This window comes from Toxorhynchites rutilus, chromosome 1 (genome assembly GCF_029784135.1).
Source record: "Toxorhynchites rutilus septentrionalis strain SRP chromosome 1, ASM2978413v1, whole genome shotgun sequence".
NCBI lineage: Eukaryota > Metazoa > Arthropoda > Insecta > Diptera > Culicidae > Toxorhynchites > Toxorhynchites rutilus.
The window spans coordinates 151,943,988-151,970,600 of record NC_073744.1 but is presented as its reverse complement, the minus strand read 5'-3'; the positions used below and the strand labels follow the sequence as shown (position 1 = coordinate 151,970,600).

The 26,613-nt window shown below is 38.7% G+C and overlaps 1 protein-coding gene across 1 annotated transcript in view; it reads left to right on the top strand.

Annotated features, from left to right (window-relative positions):
* Positions 1 to 1,138: 1,138 nt before the first annotated feature.
* LOC129767941 (proton channel OtopLc) overlaps positions 1,139 to 26,613 on the top strand; it is a 71,803-nt gene continuing 46,328 nt past the window's right edge. The window contains exon 1 of the mRNA XM_055769256.1: positions 1,139 to 2,638. Within this exon, the coding sequence (XP_055625231.1) occupies positions 2,235 to 2,638 (404 nt within the window). The 5' untranslated portion in view covers positions 1,139 to 2,234. The remainder of the gene's footprint in view (positions 2,639 to 26,613) is intronic.

Genomic DNA, 26,613 nt, shown 5'->3' with positions numbered 1-26,613 from the left:
TTTTACCCTCACTGTTCGTATTACCCGCGGTTCCCCCATGTATTTTTCATTTATTGAAAATAGAAGAAGAATTTAATTTTTGCGTCATCACCTTAAAATCATAAAACACCATTCTCATATGAACAAAATATTTTTTTTCCAGAATCTCTCAGAAGGTGATAAATGATCATATTTGATGACAAAAATCCTTCTACGCATATGTTCGAATTTCAACAATGACAGAGTTATAGAACTTTTTTTTTGTTTCGGACTATGTTGCCTCAAACTGGCTCTACACTAAAGAATACGCTGTTTAAGCCAATTCAGTTGCTTTCATTTGAAAGATGAAAAAATTTAGTTCAAGACATAGTGGTGGAACATCTAAATTAGTAGATTTAAATAACTTTTTGGAAGGGAAATTTCAAAGTTGATAATTTTTAATGTGTAATTATTGATTTTATCCCAAAAATTTAAATAGAACTTGATAGTATCAATCAAATTAAAGCTCAAATTGCTCTACGATTCGTTCTTTGACACCCAACTTCTATCTTTCTTAATTTCGCTGCAATATCGATATAAACAATTCCTGGTGTAGATTCAAGTAAAATCTTCAAAAATCACGATTTTTACTGTATAATATTCCCCCCCCCTTCAATTCCACCTTAACGTTCAAAGGATACTTTTTTTCGATATAAGTCAGATTTAAAATGTAGAAAAAATACTTTTTTTTCAAACTGTATATAATCGAGTCCAACATTGTATATAATCGAATCACATATAATCGAGTCTGTATATTATCGAGTCTGTATATTATCGAGTCTGTATATAATCGAGTCCGGCCTGTACAAGATTATATATTTTTTTGCTGTGGTGGCTGAGAGCGGATAAATGACCGCGAAGGGTTAATAAAAGACGTAATCCTTCGTCGAAAATGATCATATTCGACGAGCAAATAGTAATGCCGTCAAACTCAATGGACTAAAAGGAACCATCTCTCGATACCCCCTATTTCACGAGTCATATCCAGCACATATTCGGTTTCCTCTTCTCTCTTGCGTTCACGCAAATACACCATTTCTCCCAAAACCCCGAAAATATGGAATAACATATCGCTCCCGTTCCTCGAATTGTTCGCCAGCGCTATTCATTTCGTAGCTAGCCTTGCTATGGGCTAGTCGCACGCAGGTCTAAATCCGGTGAGAAAATTTGTCATCGCACGTGTGTGTGTATGTGAGACGGGAGGAGAGAGCGGCGGCAGTTATCCTTCTCCAGGATGTGCGCCATAAATGCCAAATTTTCGCAAAAACAACAATAAGAGTGCCACCCAATTTTTTTTTCGCTCGGGAAAACTGCTGCTCCCCCAGAACAAGCAGGTGTGTGCGTGTGTGTGTGCGTGTCCAGGACACTGGTGAGATAGTGGAGAGCATCGAGCAGAGCGCGGTAAATGGAAGTGTCTCCCCGTGGCTCGGGAAAAACGGGTCAGTTAGTATCATCGTGTTCACGCTCGGAGAAGAAAGTGTTTTCCGCCAGGAGCGGTCGATCGCGTTGTCGTGCTGTTGATTGTATGATTTACTAGTCTGCGAGAAAACTGGAACCAGGAAGCTGTGTGACTGCTTGTCCTGTCGTGGAAATTTACTCCCTTTTTTCCTGTGCAGTGGAAAAGGCGGCGGTGGACAATCGGTTCTCGTGTACCTGATTGGAATTGGGAGGGTGAAATAGTGATGTGAGCGGTTACGATATGCTCATAATTGCAATCCGGAAATTGTTTCCTGTTACTGGAGAAAAATTGATTGAATGAATTCGAGAGGTAGGCGGATTGGCGGTAACCGAATGTAGTACTACGATGTGACAACGGCCCGTCTCTATCGGTATTCCACGAGAGCGTGTGTGTGTGTGCTCTGTAAGTGTGCCACGGGATACTACAGTCATGTGTTGGTGTTGTGTTGATAAGGGAAAAGTGTGAAAACCCATACAGTGACGTAGGTGAAGGCGCTATCAGCCTCCAAGGATACGCTCGAATCGTTCGCTGGTGTCCGTGTTTTTGTGGATGGCCTTCTTCGTCTCGCTTGTTGTGACTCGTTTTACTCGGTGGATCGGAAAGTAAAGCGCTACTTTGTACCCATCCGAGTGAAAGTGCTTTCCTTTTCAAGTGGCAACAACCATTGCACCGTCGTTTTTCGCTGTGGTTAAGGATGATAGTGTAGTGTCAAGCTTTTCCTGCTAATCCGTGCAAGTGCAGACAAAGATTATACACAATGGACAGCTCACCGGATCTGTCCTTAAAGCTACGCCGTGGTTCGAGTGATTCGCGGGATTCGTTCTACATGGATTTCGCCCAAGGCATCGATTCGGATATTGAGGATGTAGTAACGTCGGGGCCAGCCGGTGGTTCCCAGCCGGGAACCAGTGTGGCTACACCGAGCACTCTGGCTCCCATCACAGCCAGCAGCACGGCAAGCATTCCAGATGTGACGGTGCTGTCGGCTTGCGGAACAAGCCACTCGGGAACTGCCATCATCCCGGAGGATTCAGAGGATACGGAGGATATGGAGCTTGAGCCAGTGCCACCGCCTATGCCAGATCTCGCGGATCATCCGTCGGTGGCAGCCGGAATGGCTCTGCCCCTGCCTCCGCTGCCGAGTTTGGATATAGACGACAGGTTAGTAGTAGATAATCGCTATGCTGTCATCGCTGCCGCAAGGTGACACCATTTCCGTTGTTCGCCCCGTATAATGTTCAACTGAGACAGATGGGGGCGCACGATGAACCAATTGCTCCAATTGCGCAAAATGGTCAATTTCGTGGCAATGGTCCCCCTCGTCGAATCAGCCGCTCCCGTTTTTTTTATTTTCATATCGCATTTATATTTCATTTCCAAATGTGCCATTCCGTTGCCCTCAGCGGTGTACGTGTTTGACCCATTTTGGCGTGGAGGCGATCTTGCTAAGTGATAAACGAATAGCCAAGGCTCGGTGCAGTTTGTTTTCTTTTTGGCAGCCCAAGCCATCCCCAATTCGGTTTGACCCTCATTACTCCGTTCGGTAGTTGATTGCAAACTAGATAAAAAATAATAACGGGAAAACAGAAAAAGGATAGATACATTTCGGGTAACGATGCAACAAACGTGAACAGAATAATGTAGAGTAAGTCCCTTCGGACGGGACCTGTGGTAGAATTTTTACCTGCGGTTCATAGAAGCGGTATTCGTGATAATTATTGGTGCGTGGTGTTTCTCTGTTTCAATTTATTATTTCACGTTAATTTTATGTTATTCATCGATCTTAGTTGTTTCGGTTTAGATATATTCGATTTAAAGCAATATTCTAGTCTAGAAATTTGAAAAAATTCAAATTTTTTTTCTTCATATTCCTGAAGTTAAAAATGCTTACGATAATGCTCTCTGTAATCCTCAAGGGTTGTCAAATGTGAACAAAATCAAAGCAAGAATGCTGTTCTTACAATGTGATTTTTCAAAAGCATTTAAAACAATAAACAACAAATTCATCCAGGGTACAAAATTACCAACGTTTCAGTTGAGTGATAGAGTCGAGAAGAAAAAAAAAAAGGAAAAAAACTGTTTTAAGTTAAACGGTTTAATGTACTAAAAGCTAGAAAATAATTAGGCAAGTAGCAGTTAATAGTTATCACATCCCTTCCTTTATTAATCTAGGACAATGATGAGACTAAAATAAAATCGTGGGAATATGTTGAAACAACTAATTGTGGATAATGGAAATCCGATGTACCCCACTTGATACCCATTTTGATGGGGTTTGTTTTGAGAACATATGTAATCCACCATTTTTTAGTGGCAGCCATCTTGGATTTGCACTTTTTATAAATAACTGTGTTCTACTAGTCAAGCCCTTTCATTATGGCTATTGATTAAGTTTTGGAAAAAATATATATCGCCAATATGTTGTGGCGGCCATTTTGGATTTGCATTCCTCATGTATAACTGTGTTCTACTAGTCAAGTCCTTTTATTTGTTAGCAATATTGATGGGGTTTTTGAGAAAATATGTAATCCGCCATTTTGTGGTTGCGGCCATTTTGGGTTTGCATTTTTCATAAATAACTGTTATATTAGTCAATCCCTTTCATTTGATACACATATTGATGGGATTTTGGGATTTGCGATTTGAATTAGCAGTTCTCATGTATAACTGTGTTCTACTAGCCAAGCCCTTTCATTTGATACCCATACTGATTGGTATTTGGAAAAAAATATATATCACCATTTTGTGGTGGCGGCCATTTTGGATTTGCTTTTCTAATGCATAACTGTATTCTACTAGCTCAGCCCTTTCATTTGATACCCATATTGATTGGGTTTTGGAAAAAAAATATATATCGCCATTTCGTTGTGACGGCCATTTTGGATTTGCATTTCTCACGTATAACTGTGTTCTACTAGTCAAGTCCTTTTATTTGATACTCATATTGATGGAGTTTTGAGAATATATGTAATCCGCCATTTTGTTGTGGCGACCATTTTGGATTTGCATTTCTCATGTATAACTTTGTTCTATTAGTCAAGTCCTTCCATTTAATATTGATTGGGTCTTGGAAAAAAATGGGTGGATTATATCTATGATATAACCGCAAGGTTGACGTGGGACTACCTTAGCTTAGCAATCATTCTTTTGTATTGATTAAATTCTTGATTGAATGAAACAGTTTCCAAATTCAATTGAATTCAATATATTCGCATTGTGAGTAAAAAGATTGATCAAATGCCATGTAAAGTCAATTCATGCATTGTGATAGATTGTTCTTCGTTACAAGTAAATTTAATTACAGACCTTTTGCGTTTGGACAAAAAATATGTACGGAAGAATTATCAACCGATTATTTTATCTTACATTTCCCTCTGAAGTCCACATCTCTCAAGTGTACATACTTCTCGAACCGCGAATTTGCATGAAACTGGAAAGTTCATTCGCTTCTAGTGTCTGCACGATTTTCCCAGGTTCCTAAGTCCAGAAGATCGTGTTAGGACAGACATATTCCAGTCTGCACAAAGGCAAGCGAGGACAAAAGTACTCGCAGTTTGCATTTATTTGCAGAGCCGATTTCCCCAGAAACGTTGGCTTTGAAATCTGTTTTAGGAAAACACATTTCAATCGAAACAAAAATATCCCCGATTGTATGAATTTTCAATGCCGATTTCCCCACGCTCCATGGATTAGAAGTCTGTGTTAGGGAAACACATTTCAGTCGGAACAAAAATACCCCCGACTTGCATGAATTTGAAATGCCGATTTCCTTCAGGCACCTTGGTTTAGAAATCTCTGTTAAGGAATACATTTCGGTGGGAGCAAAAGTTCCCCATACTTTCATGTGTTTGCAACGCAGATTTCTCCATCGCTGCTTGGTTTCGAAGTCTGTGTTAGGGAACATTTTTCGATGAGAACAAAAAGTCCCCTACTTTCATGTATTTGCAGTGCCGATTTCCCGAAGGCTGCTTGATTTTGATGGCTGTGTTAGGGAAACCGTAAATCGGGCCAATCAAAACGAGGCAGTTAGGACGTTTAGATAGCGCTTGACATTTTACAGTTATTCAATTGTTTATCTAATGAAAAATTACATTTTGTTAGTTGCGATAGATGCGTAGAAATAATCCCTATCAATTGATGCAAACATCTTTCAGATCCGGTGAGAAATGTTCGAGTTATAAGCATTCGAAATCTTTCATTTTTCCTGCATGTTCTGTGTTCAGGTTTTAATTTTACCCCCCATATATTCCGGTTAGACGTAGTCCCACGTCAAAAAATATATATCGCCATTTTGTTGTGGCGGTCATTTTGGATTTGCTTTTCTAATGCATAACTGTATTCGACTAGCCCTTCTCTCTACACGTCACAAATGTTTCAGACTGCTTCGGCAGCTTTATGTCCTCGATAAAAAGCAATGAACATATAATGTCGAAATTCTTGCCTCCGGTATGCCTCAGGGTATTTCATTTCTAAGCCTTAGAACTAATAAAAAATTAAATAACTGAAAAACACAATTAACATAGTTTTGTAGAGCAGAAAGAGTTCTATCGAATGTTTACCTTTACAGCAAACAAATCGTTGTAAAATAAAATAAATATAAAAACGCTACGAACTTGTTCCCCAATCCAATATTTTATTATTCGGTTATCGCTTTAGAATGCATCGTATTGTTTTGTTAATATCTTTCAATAACTCTTTTGTGAAAGGTTTGGCGGTCCTGAAAAGTGCCAATGGATTCGTTTTTGTTCTAATGATGACGAATTTTTTGTCCTCATTTTGCCAATGCACAGGTAATTTCGCATCAGTAACATTACTGTGTGTTGGATCGATTACACAAAAGCGATGGGTTACGGCTGTCCATTGGATGACAACAATATAAAAACCCGTTGGTCGTTGCTGATGATATTCCAGGAACAATGGCCTTGTGGTTCCCGCAGACTGCAGCCTTTTTATCGTCCAATAGTTTGATCGGTATGGAGAGATATGCATATGGGCTAGAGATGTGCCATTCGCTCATGAGCTGTTCCGAAGAATCGACTCTTTGAAGTGAGATGACACGGAGCAAAAGAAAACAAACAGCTCTTCAGCTCACTTTGATTATGATGCAGGAGGAAAAAGAGCTGTAGAATTGCAGTCTGTGAGCTGAAACATTCAAATGGACTGAGCGCCTCTCGCTGTTATGACATTAGTTTATTTCATTTGTTCCCCGTCCTTTCAACTGTTATATTCGCGTTGACGGCATTAAGCTATGTTTACTAGTCTAGGGGCCGCCAAACATAATAATTGGGTTTTAGGCAGAATGAACAAGTTTTTAAAATTAAAATTATGAACTTAACTTCTGCGTTTCAAATGAGTATTCTATTTAAAGGAAAAAAAAACTTTATTTGTAGGCGGTAAAAAAATCTCATAATTAAATTGTTTTTGGAAACAAATTTATATTATAATGAAAAATCTCAGTAATAATGTCAGAAATGTATAGACAAATGGGTAAATGAGAGTCAGGAATACATGTTACTTTAATAACATGGTGTTAAAAATTATCGTATCTTATTATCGTTATTAATTAAGGTATCGAATTCTCTACGGAGAAAACCGAAATGGTCGTTTTTCCTAGGAAGCACGAACCCGCCCAATTCCAGCTTCATCTATCCGGCAAAACGATCAAGCACTCGATGTTTTTCAAATACCTTGGAGTATATTTTGACTCTAAATGTACCTGGGGAATACACATTGCATATTTGAAACAGAAATGCCAGCAAAGAATCAATTTTCTCCAAACAATAACCGGAACATGGTGGGGTGCCCATCCAGGAGACCTCATTCAGTTATACAAAACAACGATATTATCAGTGTTAGAATATGGCAGTTTTTGCTTCCGATCAGCTGCCAGGATTCTTATTCTCAAGCTGGAGAGAATACAATATCGTTGCCTGCGTATAGCAATGGGGTGTTTGCATTCGACACATACGATGAGTCTCGAAGTTTTGGCAGGAGTACCCCCGCTTACTCTTCGGTTCACAGAATTATCCTACAGATTTCTCATCCGTTGCAAGATCATGAATCCATTGGTGAATGATAACTTCGAAAATCTACTCCAACTGATTCCTCAGTCAAGTTTTATGTCTTTATACCATGAGAACCTTACCCACGACGTGCACCCTTCACCAGGCATCTCCAACCAAGTTTGCTACCCATACTTTTGCAATTCCTCTGTCATTTTTGATCTGTCCATGCGACAAAAAATCCATGGAATCCCAGATCATCTACGCTCAGATTCTATTCCGCCGATATTTTCGGCAGAATATGGGGGCATAGTTAGATCTGATAAAATGTTCTTTACTGACGGTTCATTCATAAACGGGTCCACTGGCTTTGGCATCTTCAATGAAAATTCCAGTGCCTCTTTCAAACTCAAAGATCCTCCGTGTATGTTGCTGAACTGGGTGCGATATACTACGCACTGGGGATCATTGAAACATTGCCCATCGACCACTATTTTATTTTTTCAGACAGTCTCAGCTCATTAGAGGCAATCCGCTCAATGAAGGTTGATAAACGCTCATCTTATTTCCTAACAAGAATAAGACAACTATTGAGTGTTTTGGTCGAAAAATTATTCAAGATTACCTTAGCATGGGTTCCCTCTCATTGCTCGATTCCGGGGAATGAGAAAGCGGACTCGCTAGCTAAGGTGGGCGCTTTAGAAGGCACTCTTTTTGAAAGGCAAATTGCTTTTAATGAATTTTTCCACATTCCTCGTCAGTACACGCTCGTAAGTTGGCAGCGCATGTGGAGTGGAGATGAGTTCGGTCGTTGGTTACACACGATTATCCCTAAGGTCTCGACGAGGGCATGGTTCAAGGGATTGAATGTAGGTCGTGATTTCATTCGCGTGATATCTCGGCTTATGTCCAATCACTACAACCTAAACGCGCATCTCTATCGCATTGGGCTCGCAGCAAACAATCTTTGTGATTGTGGCGATGGCTACCACGACATCGAGCATGTTGTCTGGTTGTGTATCCGGTTCCATACTGCTCGCTCTCAGCTCTCTAGAGCACTGAGAGCACAAGGCACACAATCGGAGATCCCCGTCCGGGATATCTTAGGTAGCCGTGATCCTGATCTTCTGCTTCATCTATACCTGTTCCTCAGAAACGCCGATGTCAACGTTTAATGATGTTTCCTTCGTTGTGTCCCCGTTTCATATCCCTCCTATCCGATCGATAAACTTTTACTTAGTCGCGGCAATTCATACACATACTTTTTACATATACACGGGCCGAAGGTTGTGCAGTCCACTGATCATTCAACAAGAGCCAAAGGTTGTACCGCTCATGACAACTCTACACGAGAAGATGATTGCGCCGGCTAGTGACCATTCTATCCTGGATTCCTCGAGTCGAGAAAGACGCACCACGCTAGATATGAGGTACAGACTAGGGGGGCGTTGCTGATTAATGGACAGCTGCATCCCAATAGGAAGTATCCCGTGTCGGGCACACGTACAGAGCATTGGAGACATCAACATCCCAATTACGAAAACACTTGTAATACTAACCTCGAGCCAACCGCGAGTAATCGGTTACATATTACTAACATAGATAATAAGAAAAATTGTCAAAGTATTGAACTCCCGGCCCCGTGAGGCTAACGCCATATGAGCCTTTATAAAAAATATATATTTTGGAAAAAAAATGGTGTTAAAAACTTCATTTAATTTTGAACATTTCAAAACTGGCTTCGTGTCTTCCAATCTGATTGGCGATCTAACGTACAAATCTACACCTAGGCGGCGCTGCGGTGAAAGTGATGCTGGTTTTAAATTTTGCCATGTGAGCTTATGAAAGGTTTGTAGTTCTTTCCATAAATTACAATGTTATAATCATAAAAGATTATTTGATTGCGATGAGTTTGTAAGAAATTTAATTCTGCGCAATTTTATATATAACATGTTATTTATTCACCTGTTTCAGTAGTGAAAACTATAAAAATGTTGACAATGGTTGAATTAAAGAAGGAAATTCGAGTAGTTCAAATTCAAGTAGAAAAATGCACGATTCCTGCATGTGATAACTACCTTGGAAAGCCCGGAAGTAAAATATACGAGATTTGTTTTTGAGTTTTAGGTTACATTAGAATCATTTTCTTAGTTCGAAAACAAAATCCAGATGTCTCACCGATCGTTTACGTTTTGCGTTAGATCGCCAATAGAGATTACACTGTCGAGTTTGGATCCCTAATTGAAAGTCGCCACCAGACGTCGACACTGACAGCTGAGCTGAAGAGCTGTTCATAAAGAACAGCTCTTTTAGATGAGTTGAGATGATCTGAGCTGTTCATCATGATGAGCTAGTTTGCGCGCCTCTAATATGGGCACAATGCATCGCAGTCGGTGTTTGCACTAGCCCAAACCGTAAAAAAACTATCGGCCGATGGAAAGTTTTTGTTCGTGTCCTTAGGCATGGACTCTTATACTTTTTATTTAATTTCATCCAAATTCAAGATGTTTGAGTCATTTAGCGTGAATTTGTTTTATACCATCGGAACAGATTGATATTCGATTATTTTTATTGTCAAATGGTCATGAACCTCGTTCAACACGATTAATCATTGAAAAAATTTGTACAAATACAACTCGAAATAATCAATTCTAACGCCAACATAGACTTTAGATACTACGTTGAGACTGTGAAGTTCTTTTAGGAACGTTAGTGCCTTTTGAGAAGATGAAGCAATACAGTTACTACCAACATTCGGAATAAAAAACAAATCATAATGGTCATGCAAAAATAATGTGTTTTCCATCATATCCAGTTAACATTACATTTGTTTCTTCACTTCGATAGGAAAGCCCCTAAATGAATCCCCATATGAAAAGTTTATATTAATGCTGAATATGATAAATACATATTCAGGAACAAGAGAGAAACAAACACTATTCCAAAAGTTCCAAAATTGTTTCAAAATGTAATAATGAATGAAAAAAAAAATGGGTGGGTTATATCTATGATATAACCGCAAGGTTGACGTGGGACTATCTTAGCGTAGCAATCATTTGTTTGTATTGATTAAATTTTTGATTAAATGAAACAATTCCAGAATTCAATCAAATTCAATATATTACTCACAAAGCAAGTATTATTGTATAATTCCATATAAGGTCAATTCATGCATTGTGATAGATTATGTTCTTCGTTACAAGTAAATTTAATGACAATCCTTTTACGTTTGGTATGATGCCTAGGACAAAACATGTGAACGGAAGACCGTTTTAAGGAAGCATATTCTAGTTTGCACAAAGGCGAGTACAAAAAGTACTCGCAGCTTGCATTTATTTGCTGAGCCGATTTCCACAGACATCTTGGTTTTGAAGTCTGTGTTAGACAAACACATTTCAGTCGGAACAAAAATGCCCCCGACTTGCATGAATTTGCAATGCCAATTTCCCTAAGCTCCATGTATTTGAAGTCTGTGTTAGGGAAACACATTTAAGTCGGAACAAAAATACCCCCGACTTTCATGTATTTGCAATGCCGATTTCCCCAAGGCTGTTTGGTTTTGATGGCTGTGTTAGGGAAACTGTAGATCGGGCCAATCAAAATGAGGCAGTTAGGACGTTTAGATAACGCTTAACATTTTACAGTTACTCAATTGTTTATCTAATGAAAAATAACATTTTATTAATTGCGATAGAAGCGTAGAAATATTCCCTATCAATTAATGCAAACATCTTTCCGATCCAGTAAGAAATGTTCGAGTTATAAGCATTCGGAATCTTTCATTTTTTCCTGCATGTTCTGTGTTTAGGTTTTCATTTTATCCCCCATATACTCCGGTTAGACGTAGTCCCACGTCAAAATACGTATGAAAAACCAAGACAAAAATTATGTAACCCGCTCATGCTGTGCCTGAACCAGAAAGGACAAGATGCCACTCGAAATGTTATCCACTCTGAATGTCTGTCTCCCTTCCCGGGAATCTCTGTGAAGGAATCTGAGCATTCCTAGCCGCCATACTGCGCGCTCCACTGGTGGGGGTGGTGTTGTCTACTGCCGATTATGATTTCTGCTGGAGATACGAACGACGCGCCAGATATGGGCTGGTGATGGAGAAGCAGCAGTAGCAGGGCTGATGAAATAGCGCGTTATTTTCTCCGGAGAGTTATGCTAGTGATTTATTCCGCCCGGTGTGCGTCCCGACGCTTTGCCGGTGCCCCGACCGAGGGACGACGAGTATCAACCGGATGGCGGCGTGGGCAAAATTATTTAAATCACTTGACATAATTTATTCCGAGCACGTTATCACTTTAACGATACAGTCAAGCGGATCCGCGATGTGATGATGAGTACTCTTTTATCCGTTGGTCTTTGCTCTGTTTGCACTGCTCTTATTCGAGAGGGAATTAAATCGCGTGATAAGCTAATTTGTTTTTGCATGCGAAATTGGTTGTGTATACCGGAAAAAGATCAATCATTTTGCATTGTTCTGCGGAAATATATAACACGTATGTCGTCTGGCCAATAGCCAAAATGCTTTGTTCGAATTGTACCGAACCAAAAAATAGGACAAATCACTTCAATCTAAACTAGAAATTAATTAATCTCTCATCAACGAGATTGCTATTTTCTGCAGAAAGTTTTTCTATTATCGCGAACGGATTCCAATTTCAGTTCACGACGAAAATCAACATGATACTGCCAAGACTATGTATATGGGAGATAAAACGAAATGGATATAAAATGTAAAATGAGCACCGGAAGCAATTCCATCGAGGAAGGAAGCGAACGAAACGACAAGTCGTCGTCGTTCTCCCATATCCAGCATCCGCGAAGGATGAAGGCGATGGATGACAGACGGAGCTAGTGACATGACCGAATTCGTCCCCGGGAGTGACGCCAAGCAAAATCAACCGAACGAATTTAATTAGACCGTGCAGGAAAATCAATTTTTGGCGAAAGCTCTTTCCTGACGAACGCTTCCCGTTTGCACTTACTTTCGGAGGAGGGTGGGTGCCTTGGGTGATTCGGTTCGTTGTGAGAATTATACTGGAGGCATTTAGGAGAAGATTGTGGGTTCAATAACCAGATCCTTGGAACTGCTGTTTTTTGGCTCGATGTCAGGTTATATACTCACGGTGGATCGAAGAGAGACACCTGAATTTCGATTGCTATTCAAGGCGTGGATCATCAAGAGTTTATTCATTCGAATCATTTCAATTGTTTCACTTACTTATAACCCTCACAACTTTCAAGTGGCTCTAGCTATACTCAGCCTGTGGCCCGCGAGCCGCATGAGTCGTATATACTCTCGTTGGGCTCTTCTGGTTGGCCCGACTGGTTCAATATTATTTTAAACCATGGTGTTTGTTCAACAACAACGAAAATTCCAGAAAGTATTAACTTTGTTTCTGATGTAGGACTGCGTCTCAGGAAATCAGAACGTTGAAATCAGGATATTCAGTATAAACATGTCATTCGCAATTTCACAGCATTCACTATTCATCATTCATCCAGCTAGCGACCAGATGACAGCGAGGCTTTCCAAATGATCTTTTTCAATCCTTAGAGTTTAGTTTAGTATTTCAAAATGAACTGGGTCATTTCGAAGCCTCCATAATTTAAACTATGATCATCATTGTTCAAGTTATTGTCTCGCTCGAGCTAGTAGACAGTAGCCTTTCTCAATACTAATCACACACAACGGTTTTGCACGATGCAAAAGGAAGAATGGAAGATGCGAATTGATTTTTATAATTTTTTGCTGAGAGAACGAAGACAGAAAACATGTAAACTTTAAAAAATAATAGCTCAAAACCGAAAAAAAACCTCTCAGATTTTAAGATATGTAGTGCAAAAAACATTAGCTTTGAAGAAATTTTTTTAAAAAATGGCGCCCTCTAGTCCAAATCCGCGAAAGTTCATTCACGTCTAGTATCTGAATTGACGATTTTCCCAGGCTTCTCAGTATAAGAGTGTTTGAGGAGAACATATTTCAATCTGCACGAAGACAAGCGAGTACAAAAATACTTGCAGCTTGCACACATTTGCAAAGTGGATTCCCCCAGGAATCTTTGTTTTGAAATCCATCTTAGTGAAACACATTCGGGGGGAACAAAAATATCCCCAACTTGCATAAATTTGCAAAGCGGATTCCTTTAGGCACAATAATTATGAAGTCTGTGTTAGGAAAATACAACTCGGTGGGAACAAAAATACCCCCTACTTGCATGTATTTGCAAAGCGGATTCCTTTAGGCACATTGATTTTGAAGTCTGTGTTGGGGAAACCGCAAATCGGACCAATCAAAACTTGGCAGTTAGGGCGTTTAGATAACGCTTGACATTTTACAGTTTTTTTTTTTTATAAATTCGTTTATTTTTACAGGCTCATTTACATAAGTTTAAAGGAGCCGAAATCTTAAATATATTTTTAAAACTATATATATGAACAATTTTCTTAAATCTATGGTTAGTAATGTGGGAAACCGATTACTCGTGGTGGACTCGAGATTAAAAGGGTGACATTTTCTCAGGAAAAGGATGGGGTATAAGGAAATTATTACAATGTTGATAATCACACACACTCAATTCTTAAATCTATTCGTACATCAGTTGTGAATTTACATTTCATTCTTCTGTTTATAGCAAGCGGACCAATTACTCACAAAGGAAGAAATGGAGGGTATAAGGATATAAGGATAATCACACACGAACATCGATAGATTTAAGGAAAACATATATTTGGGACATGTAATCAAGGTCTAACCGAGCCAACACATCTCTCACCGGCACATTGGGCTGCCTTCCTCTAGCCCGAAGGGAGTTCTTTAAATTCGATCTGGCAACAAGATACACCTCACACGACCAAACAACGTGTTCGATGTCGTGGTAACCTCGGCCACAAACGCAGATATTGCTGCCGGCCAGATTGAAACGAAAGAGTAGCGCGTCTAACGAACAGTGATTGGACATGAGTCGGGAGAAGGTGCGAATAAAGTCCCGACTCAAGTCCAGACTTTTGAACCATGGTTTGAGGCTAACCTTAGGGATAATCGAGTGAAGCCACCGGCCCAATTCATCTTCGTTCCATTTGCGTTGCCAGTTAGCGATGGTATTTTTACGGACTAAAGAGTAAAATTCATTGAAGGCGATTTGACGCTGATAAATATCGCCTTCAATCGCACCTACCTTTGCTAATGAGTCAGCCCTCTCATTACCCGGAATTGAGCAATGAGAAGGGACCCACACAAAGGTAATGACATAACAGCGTCTGGATAAAGCACTCAAAATTTTTCGTATTCTCTCAAGGAAGTACGGCGAGTGCTTTTCCGGCCTCACTGAACGGATAGCTTCGACAGAGCTAAGACTATCCGTTACAATGTAATAGTGTTCAACAGGTCGTGAGGCGACGCTGTCCAGCGCCCAATGAATTGCTGCCAATTCAGCAATATACACTGAGCAAGGATTCTGAAGACTGTGTGAGGTGCTAAAAAATTCGTTGAACACTCCAAATCCTGTGGACTCATTTATAGTGGACCCATCAGTAAAGTACATATTATCACAATTGATACCCCTATATTTTTCATCGAAGATCGTTGGAGCGATCCTCGATCGTTGGTAATCTGAATATCCATGGATATCTTGCTTCATGGACAGATCAAAATGCACAGAGGAATTGATGTAGTCAGGGAAACAAACACGGTTGGGAATATACGAAGAAGAATCAACCTGCATGGAGATGAATTCATGATATGAACTCATGAATCCGGAGTGAAAATTTAGCTCGATCAGCCGCTCAAAATTTCCGATCACCAATAGGTTCATGACCTTACACCGAATGAAGAACCGAAGAGATAATAAATTGAAGCGATCTTTTAGTGGGAGTAGGCCTGCCAAAACCTCGAGACTCATGGTATGCGTTGAGGGCATACATCCCAACGCAATACGGAGACAAAGATACTGAATTCGCTCGAGTTTAATTAAGTGTGTTTTGGCAGCTGATTGAAAACAGAAACTGCCATACTCCATCACTGAGAGAATAGTTGTTCTATACAACATTATAAGATCTTCGGGATGGGCTCCCCACCAGGTGCCGGTAATTGTACGGAGAAAATTTATTCTTTGTTGGCATTTTTTACTCAGATACCTAATATGGGCCCCCCAAGTACATTTGGAGTCGAACCAGACCCCAAGATACTTGAATGACATAGCATGAGTGATCGGTTTACCCAAAAGTTGAAGCTTTGGTTTTGCTGGTCTATGCTTCCTAGAAAAAACCACCATCTCTGTTTTCTCCGTGGAGAATTCGATCCCTAGCCCAATGGCCCAGGTTGAAAAATTGTTCAAAGTATCTTGTAAGGGTTCTTGTAGGTCGGATTCTGTTGATCCTACGACAGAGACCACTCCATCATCTGCAAGTTGTCTTAGGCTGCAATTTTGTATAAGGCAATTGTCGATGTCGCTTACATAGAAGTTGTACAAAAGGGGGCTTAAACATGAGCCCTGGGGGAGGCCCATGTAAGAGACCCGACTTACTGCCGAATCTCCGTGAGAAAAGTTCAAATGCTTCTCACAAAGCAAGTTATATAACATATTATTCAATAGAGGCGGCAGACCCCGAGAGTGTAATTTGTCTGTCAAAACCTCTATTGAAACAGAATCAAAGGCCCCCTTTATGTCCAAGAATACTGAAGCCATTTGTTTTTTTTCGGCGTAAGCCATTTGAATTTCTGAAGAAAGCAACGCAAGACAATCATTCGTCCCCTTGCCCCTGCGGAACCCATATTGTGTATCTGAGAGTAGGCCATTCGTTTCAACCCATCGATCAAGGCGAAACAAGATCATTTTCTCCAACAATTTCCGTATACAAGACAGCATTGCTATTGGGCGGTACGAATTGAAGTCGGACGCGGGTTTTCCGGGTTTTTGAATAGCTATAACTCGTACTTGTCTCCAATCATCTGGAACAATATTATTCTCCAGAAACCGATTGAATAAATTCAACAAGCGATGTTTCGCCACATCAGGGAGGTTTTTCAGCAAGTTGAACTTAATTCTATCCGATCCCGGAGCAGAATTGTTACATGAAAGCAGAGCAAGAGAGAATTCTACCATCGAAAACTCGGAATCAAGATCGCACCTATCTTGTGGTATATCTCGAACAATTTTTTGCACAGGAGCGGAATCAGGACAAACCTTCCGTGCAAAATTCAAAATCCATCGATGTGAATATTCCTCGCTTTCATTGGATGAAGAGCGATTTCTCATGTTTCGAGCCACTTTCCATAATTTTTTCATTGACGTTTCTCGTGACAAACCTCCCACGAAATTTCGCCAATAAGCGCGTTTTTTCCCTTTGATCAAGTTTTTAAATTGATTTTCAAGGTCCAAATACGTTTGAAAATTTTCAGGGGTTCCACGTTTCCGAAAAGCTTTGAATGCGTTCGATTTATCCTGATAAAGCTTGGAACATTGGCTATCCCACCATGGATTGGGAGGCCTTCGACGAATAGTGGAACCTGGGATGGGTTTCGTTTGAGCGCGAACCGCGCTGTCATAGATCAAACGACAAAAGAAGTTTTACTCCTCCAATGGAGGTAAACCATCTCTGGAATTGATGGCTAGAGCAATCGCGTCCGCATATTTTTTCCAGTCAATGTGTCTTGTGAGGTCATATGCCATGTTTATAGATTCAGAAAAATTCGACCCAATGGTGATGGAAATTTTGATTGGCAAGTGATCACTACCGTTGGGGTCCTGGATTACATTCCACTTGCAATCTAACGATAGTGAATTCGAGCAAAGCGAGAGGTCAAGAGCACTTGGGTTAGCAGGAGGTTTAGGTACACGTGTTGTTTCCCCAGTGTTCAAAAGTGTCATATTGAAGCTGTTACAAAGATCATATATCAACAGTGAACGATTGTCGTCGTACTGTTCCCCCCAGGCAGTTCCGTGAGAATTGAAGTCTCCCAAGATCAATCGTGGCTCAGGAAGGAGTGAGCACATGTCAACAAGTTGCTTGCGGCTAACCGCAGCTCTCGGAGGCCAATACAAGCTGACAATACAGAGGTCTTTTCCTCTGATGTTTGCATGACAAGCAACAGCTTCAATCCCTCCAATAGGTGGAAGGTCAATTCGAAAAAATGAGTGGCACTTATTGATCCCCAATAGCGTTTTTTTTACAGTTATTCTATTGTTTATCTCATGGAAAATAACATTTTATTAATTGTGATAGCCGCGTAGAAATATTTCCTAACAATTAATGCAAAAATCTATCCGATCTATTAAGGAATGTTCGAATTATAAGCATACGAAATCTTTCATTTTTTCCTGCATGTTCTGTTTTTAGGTTTTCATGTCATCTCCATATACTCCGGTTAGACGTAGTCCCACGTCAAAAAAATACGATCAATAATTCTCAAAAACAAAATCTAAATCTTGTGCAGGTGTAATATTTTTTACAAAAAAAATGGGTGGGTTATATCTACGATAAAACCGCAAGGTCGACGTGGAACTACCATTGTCTCAAGCATTTGTATTGTATTGATTAAATTATCGATTGAATGAAACAATTTTCGAATTCAATTGAATTCAACATATTTGCTTTATAAGTGAAAAGTTTGAGTGGTTGCCATGTAAGATCAATTCATGCATTGTAAGAGATTATGTTTGATATGGTGCCTAAGACTACCAAAATATGTGAACGGAAGAATTGTATTTTATATTTCCCTCTGAAATTATTGCATCTCTCATGTTTACGTAGTTCTCGAACCGCGAAAGTTCATGACGAGGCTTCTTAGTTTAGAAGTACGTTTTGGGGAAACATATTCCGGTCTGCATAAAGACAAGCGAGTACAAAAATACTCTCAACTTTGTTTTGAAATCCATCTTAAAAAAAAACAAAAACACAACATTTTATTAATTGTGATAGACGCGTAGAAATATTTCCCAATAATTGATGTAAACTTCTGTCCAATCTCTCATTTTGTCATATGTCGATCATCTGAATCAGCTTAGTAGTTCAAAAGTTATGAATTTTTGTAAAAAGTCAATGTAAAAAGTGAAAAAAACGATTTTTTTATCACGAAAAATCGGAATACTCAAATATCAAAAAACGGCTATGTAACGCGTTGATGCTTCATTTTACATGCCGAGAAAAAATTTCAGCCCAATCGGACGAGTAGATCTTGAGATATCGATACCACAAGCTGAAAAAAAAACATGGTTTTGAAAAAAACATCTCATACCTTATATGACCTCATACTTTTGGCTGTAACTTTCCAATGAAATCGAATATCGAAAATCATTTTAGGACAACATTTATGATGACATGAGCTTCCCAAAAATGCAGGAAAAAATCGATTTTTTCGACCTCCCACACTCCCTTAGGTGAGCTTGAATATTTTTTTAAACGTGTTAGCCACTCATACTGGCAATGCATATACTCAAACGAGAGGCAAGTTTGTGTGTAGTACATTCGCCATAACAATATGAGAGAGCAAAATGAGAGACACTTTGCAAATAAGCATGCATCAAAGTTAAAAAAAAAGTTGTTTGCGCTCTCCGTTTTACTCTCAACAATAAAGCTCTCGTTTATTGTATTCGTATAGCAGCATCAGTAGCCGTAGCCTTATAACGTAGTCGGCCTTTGTTCGAATCCTTCTTGGCATCGTTATTGTTTGGAACAATTTCAGGCCGACATTCAGTCCAAGAACATGAGTCTACTACTTACATACAAACATTTTAATACTCTTAAAAAAGGTTTGTGCATTTGACCCTGTAACACATGAAAAAGCATCTTTTCCGACAACGCTAATTTGGGTACAGTTCGAATACAGTTCTTGCTCTACGAATACTGACCAAAAGTCAAATATTGCAACTTAAGCTCCCTCCGTATTCTGACGGAAGAAAGTATGGAATATGTCATTTGCGATTTTTCATTTCATTGTAGTATTGCGAATCGTTCGCGAAACTTTTTGCGTCGTACTTAGTTCTCGTTTGTTTGCACAACAGGCATACTAAGGAGAGATGAAAACATTTCTTCGAACGAAAAAAATAATAAAAAATAGAAGATATCATTTGCAATCTTGTTCCAGTATCGCTCTAGTAATCGAGCAGCCAACAGTGTTTGGTAAACATGGAAGTGACAACATAGTGAACTACGATTTCAAATTGACTTCATTACCTTATTATTTAAACTACGAGAGCGTTTAGACAAAAACACGCAAACCATCGGTTCTTTTCAGGATTAACCAAAATTTCTTATGAAACATTCCGTTTCATTCTAAGAAAATATTAGAAGTGATATACGAGCGAATTGAATTAAATAATTCTGTATTTTGTTTTTTTACACTAACAATATTACCGTATCCTGGGGTGACATCGCGTATTTCGAAACGAGTGATTTTTGTTCGTTTCGGCCATTTTGACATGCCTTTGACCAGCTTTGTTTACGAACACAAAAATTTTACATTTCTCTGCGAGACAAATTTTACTCTAAATCTAGTACACCGAAAATATGAACTTGAAAAATATACATAATACTAAAACCATTTCGATTTGAGTTCGAATTTTCTTGAAACGAGTTACTCGTTTCGAAATGCGCAATGCCACCCCAGGTCATAACCCTATTTAACCCTATAGACCGAATTTATGCCAACTCGTTTTAGAAGTTGGCAGCACCATATTAGATAGCAGTGAAAAGACATTGGACACTTAAGCAACATTGCAAAGTCGAAATCTTCTAAAAAGAATTAGACAACTTTTTGAAAAAGGCCAACATTATTTTCTTTATTTTTTACAAAGAATTTATAACTCAAAACCTATAATATCTACCAAATTCTGGTCAAGGGATGAAATGTAGGAAATTGTTTAAATTTTCATAAGTAACACCAAAAACAGTTTAAAGAAAAATTACCCATTTTTTTCAAAATTGAAATTTATTTCTCTCAAAAACGTATTTTTTAAATTTTTTTTTAGCCCGTTAAATTTCCAGCAAATCAATCATATATCGGAAGGCGGGACCTTTACAGGGAACAAGTTTTTCTAACAACAACTTTTTCATTTTTTTCAAATAACAACTGACCCTTATTTTGTTTAAAGTCATGATAGCGACATAGCGTATTTGACAAAATTTTAGATCTCATTCCAATATGAAGTTTTGTCGAATATATGGGAATGGTATCTTTTATAGTTTGTGGTATACATGGCATTTTTGTATGAAAACTCCTGAAAAAGTAATGTTTAACTCGTAACTTTTTTGTGAGTAAATTCTCGCGTTTGAGACGTTCTTGACATGTTTCTAAAAGTTAAAAGTTTGCAGAACATGTAAATCGTGATAATCTATATAAATAAAAATGTAAGGCAAAATCTGTTGGTAAGCGGAAAACCCGAAGAAGGGATGGCCCGATTTTAGCCTCCTGTATTTTGTTGTATTCGTCTCTTTCCGTAGATCAATATAGTGGAGAGAAAAATCGGAAAATTCGGAAAATTGAATTCCCACATGTTCGAAAATTACATCATAATAAGCGTTATTAGTCCATTCGATATTTGCGCTATCGAAATTGATCTTTGTTCGTAAGTGGAATAGGATTTTCAGGCGAAATAACGCATTTCCATATCTTATATCTATAAATAAAAATGGAAGGCAAAATGTGTTGGTAAGCGCAAAACCCGAGGAAAGAATGGTTCAATTTGAGTTATCTATATTTCGTTGTATTCGTCTCTTCCCGTAGATCAATATAGCGGAGAGAAAAATCGGAAAATTCGGAAAATTGAATTCCAATATGTTCTACAATTAGCTAAGCGTTGTTAGTCCATTTGATGTTGGCGCTAACGAAATTGATTTTTGTTCGAAAGTGGAAAAGGATTTTCAGACGGAATAACGCATTCCTATATATTCTATCTATATAAACAAAAATGGAAGGCCAAATGTGTTGGTGTGCCCTAAACCCGGGGAAGGAATGGTCCGATTTTAACTGTCTTTATTTTGTAATATTCTTTGTATCAAACATGTATTCCATGCAACGGAGAAACATGTTATTTCCAAATGCTTAAAGAATCTTGAACGAGAATTGTGTCTGAAAATAATTTTATATTACAAGGACGAATTTTTGTACAATGACTAGACAATTTATAGTAAAAGGAAATAGTAAAGGGTCAAAGGGTAATCAATCAATGAAGAGTTCAGTGATTGGACTCACTAACGTTCACTTAGAAAGGAAACGTGGATGTTTGATAGTATTCAAATCAAAAAATCTATTTTGGGCGGGACGAAGTTCGTCGGGTCAGCTACATAAAATACATAAAATTGGTTGTTGGACTTTTTCCATGTAAAAGCGTCCATCTTCCGATGTATGGATGACTTGTTGTATTTTTTGCGGCCTCGATATTAAACATTTTAAGTGGTTCAAGTTTTAAATCTTATTCACTTGTAGTTATATTCCGATATTTAAGCTAATATGTAAGCGACATTAGAAATGTACTAACAAGTAAATTCATTTATGAGTGGGAAGTTTAAATTATTGAAACACTCGTACTGTAGGGGGTGAATTGGCCAGTGAAATATTATTTATGGAGAGAGTATTCAACTCTTTTTGACGTAGGATTACGGCTTTCGGGAACATATTGGGGTACAAATTGAAAATCGAAAATCGATTACATCGTGAAAATTGTCCAATTTCAAACGCTTATTGCTCAGTCATTTCATGATGGATTGATGAAATTTTTGCGTCAATCGATTTCGGCACTCCATAACAATTTTTTATATTGAAGAAAATAATATATGTCATGAAACCAACTATCGAAGAATTGAAAAATCTCATCCCCTATCCTAACGGAAATACCCACTTCTGATTGGTCAAAATTGACGATACATGCGGCGGGTCCCTAACAGAGACATCAAAATCAAGCTGCCCGGGGGAAATCGACATTGCAAATACATGAAAGTAGGGGGAACTTTTGTTCCTACCCAAATGTGTTCCCTAACAGAGACATCAAAATCAAGCTGCCTGGGGGTGGAGGCGATCTGGCGTAGTGGTAACATCCATGCCTCTCACGCTAAAGGTCACGAGTTCAATTCTCACTCCCGACATTCTTCCAAAAATGGAAGTAAAAGTGACGAACCAGCCAAATTGAGTTGAAAACTCACTATAATACAGATAAAAAAAAAAAAAGCTGCCTGGGGGAAATCGACATTGCAAATATATGCAAGTCGGGGGTTGCTTCGTGAAATTTCATCGTTTATTGTGAAAAATTTAACACAAGTGTAAGTGTAAAATTGTATATGGTAGCAGTTGTGTTAAAAATGACTTGATATATGAAACGATTAATTTTATTTCCTAAAATTAAAAACCAAGGTGTGTTCCCGCTCGAGAACGGGTCGTTTGGTTTAAACTGTCTGTTTTTATCCAAGTGAAGTTTAAACGGCGAGAAAAATTGGAAAAGTGAAGAAAAATCAGAAAAAGTGATTTCTCATATCCTCTACATATAGTATTAGGTGTTGTTAGTCCAATTAAAATTCGCATTGGATTGAATAAACACTCAGAAATTAAAAATTATAAAAAAAAATCCTTTTCCATTTCAAACATGTTTTCTCATGTTTAACATGTTTTTACTGATGAGAAAAAATAATGACTCGGTATTGGTAATTATCTTATATTACATTGGTGATTTTTTTTCTTTATTTCATCCATACATATCTCAGGAGGCATCTCGTCTAGGATCACAGAGGACGGTTTTCATCATATCTCGTTCCACTTCGGTATCTTTTAACTGATACGCACCATCAACGACTGTTTACCATCCTTCTGCCATCATCACTCGGTAAACACTGGTGGAGTTAACATACAACAACCAAACAAAACGGTCCTTTTCAGGGCCATCGAATCATTATCAAAGAGTTTAACGATGTAATTCTTCAAACATATCCAAAATCAACAGATAGTCTAATGGAATCCTACGACAACTATGCGGTCGTGCCTCGGACACAACCTTCCTGTGACTTTTTTCTCTCGCTTTCTCTGTTTATTCTATTTCAGTTGCTGGACAGACAATGATGAGAGGAAGCAAAATTATTCCTTTCGCGAGTGATAAACTTCTTCGCTACGTATATTGAAAACGTGTCCGTTTTCCACTTTCCCTCCGAGTTCGTTTTACCCGCATCACAAAAAATGTTCTACTTTGCGGCGATCTTTTTCAATTCCAGGAAAAACTTTAGAAATCCTTTTTTGTAAAGCATTTGGCCGTTTAATTCGTAAACAGCATATTGAATTTCGAAAACCTGCAACAAGTGTTCCCAAAGTTGCAATCAAAGTTCTTCTCAACATGTCCGTATTTCCCCCACTTCCCATACGGCGGCTTGCAGCGGTAACGTACGACACTCATGGTCTGAATAGAACCCCCGGAGCTCAAAGCATTATTATTTGTGTAGTGACAAGAGGAACGCTCATGTTATTCCATCATTCAGCCGTAAAACCTACCAATAACAGAGGTTGGGAATGGAATCGAAATCGAATCTCTTTTTCCGCAGTCCTTTCACCTTTATCAATTTGATATCCAATAAAAAAGAATTCTTCCAGCGACGGTGAAGTCCTATTACAGATAGGACTTTTCACCATTTCCCGTCCGCACACCCAAAACCGTTCCGAGCCTGAATTCGCGAGGAAAACGTTAAAAAAGGGAATGGAATCTTATAATGAATTCCAGCTTCATCGTTTTAGCACTGTGCGGGTTGTCGTGTGGGAAATCATGTTTCATTCACATATAAACCCTTCTCAATTTTCGGAAGGCCTTTTTTCGACTCGAGACAGCTAAAGTGGTATCACTATCTTTCACTAGCTGTGACTAATAATTAGTTGAAAGATACACAAAAATACGAGCCGATCCGGTACATTGCTGAATCAGAACGATGCCTGCGGCATCAGAAAATATTCACATCGGACACCGGCTGTGATCCAGGTGTCGATTTCATTTGTTTTTAGCTGCCTACTGGAAAGAGCTTAACTATGAAACCAACCACCAAACACCAATCGGAATGAACATCGATGCCGAGCGGTGTAAATGTATGTATGCGAGTGATGTGTTCACTTAATCGCCTCGTCTGGCAGTGAAAGTGAGTTTTTTTTGCACGATTGAAGAGGAAATTGCTGACGGGTTGCTTTCATTCAACCGCCCACCTCCCACCGCCTCCTCTTTTAATCCAGGTGGCAAACCAACAGAGTGGGTGGGATTTTCACACTCACTCGAACACAAATCCGAACCGTTGGTACGAAAGAGTTGGTGTAGAGCGAATTGATCATAACGTCTGACAGCTACTACGGCAAAAAACACTTCCGTTCTATGCTTTTCAATTGCCTTGCAAATAGGTGTGGAAAAAGTACTTAATGGATTTTTATCCGCTGCTGTGCCTTTTTTTTCGTATCACGATGTCCCACAATAGTTTCCGTCCCTGTTTTCATCCACAGGTTAACTTCCATAATGGTTATTATTGTTCGATAGTGAAAACAAATACACCAAATGCTCTGATGGAAGTTGGATGAAGTGGCGAACTTCTAACCAAGAAGTGTTGTTCGGGAAACCACTAATTGATTTCCGACCGATGGGTAGATTGTTTGCAATCTGCTAAAAGCGGCCCATTTGGAGTTGACGTATCCGACACTTTCGGGATGATTTTTTTTCCCACCAGGCCATCAATTTAGCTACGCTTCGAACTACGACGGCACGGTGTAGACGAGATTAATGACTTTTGCCGTCGACCCATCATAACCTCGGGCGCCAAGATGATGGTGGTGTGGTTAATTAAATTGGGGGCGGGAAAAATGAATGATCCGTTCAGCTTCCCCTGGCCTCCCCAATCGGCGCGTGCTGTTACGAGATATTGAGCGTCGTGATTTAACGTAGCGACGATAAAAACGGTGGGATGGCAGTATCAGATGTTGATCTTTATGGTTGAGAAATTATGTGTAATATTACGTTTTTGAAAAGTCAACAAATTTGTAACATAGAAACATGATAAAATTCCATCATAATTGACACAGCTTGACTCAAAATATAAATGAAAATCGTGTTGATTCCATACGAAATAAGATATACAATCTTGCAGGGATGAACCACCCACCACCTTTTTTAGTTATCACCAAAATAGTCAGCTAATGTCGGATAAATATAATTTCTCAAATTAAATTTTCTACAAGATTAATTTGTTGCTTTGAAGAAATAAAATTATGTATTTCGTTTCATCGATTTTAGAAAAGTACCAAAGTACCAAAATATTGGTCCTTATTGGCCTGTTCCGGACTGGATGGTAAATGCATTTAAACATTCCAATCAAGCTTTCGGAATTGTGTGGCCTTGCGTTGTTGACAGTAGAGATCTGATTTTTGGGGTATTGAACTAAAAAAATGAATTGCACATATTTTACTATTACAGTATCGGAACCATAAACAATATTCACAATTTCGGCGATTTGAATTTTCGCCTTTATAAAAAAAAGTGTAAAATGTACCGATTTTTTTCTTTGTTGACTTTCATTGTTAACACAAAACAGAAAACAGTAAAATAATTTTTTAGTGTGGAATGACACCTTTACGAGCCTAAAAATGAAATTGTATGATCGATATTACGCGAGTATCGACCACTACAACCAGCTACCGAGAAAATAATGGATTTCTTTTACCCCAACATAATATTTCAGAAGATCAATCGGATGAAAAGTGTTCATTTCCTCAGACAGAAATAGTAAGGAAGAATGTACGTAAACCATGAAGAATTTGTATACTGTCATCATCTTCGGATGAGAATGACCGTTATTGAATAATGGAACTATCTGGGCAAAAACAAAATGGGTGGGTTATATCTATGATATAACCGCGAGGTTCACGTGGGACTACCTCATCGTACCAATCATTTGTTTGTATTGATTGAATTTTTGATTGAATGAAACAATTCTCGAATTCAATTGAATTCAATATATTTACTTTATGAGTAAAAAGATTGTGTAATTCCATGTAAAGTCAATTCATGCATTGTGATAGATTATGTTCTTCGTTACAAGTAAATTTAATGACAGTCCTTCTACGTTTGGTATGATGCCTAGGACAAAATATGCGAACGGAAGAATTATCAAACGATTATTTCA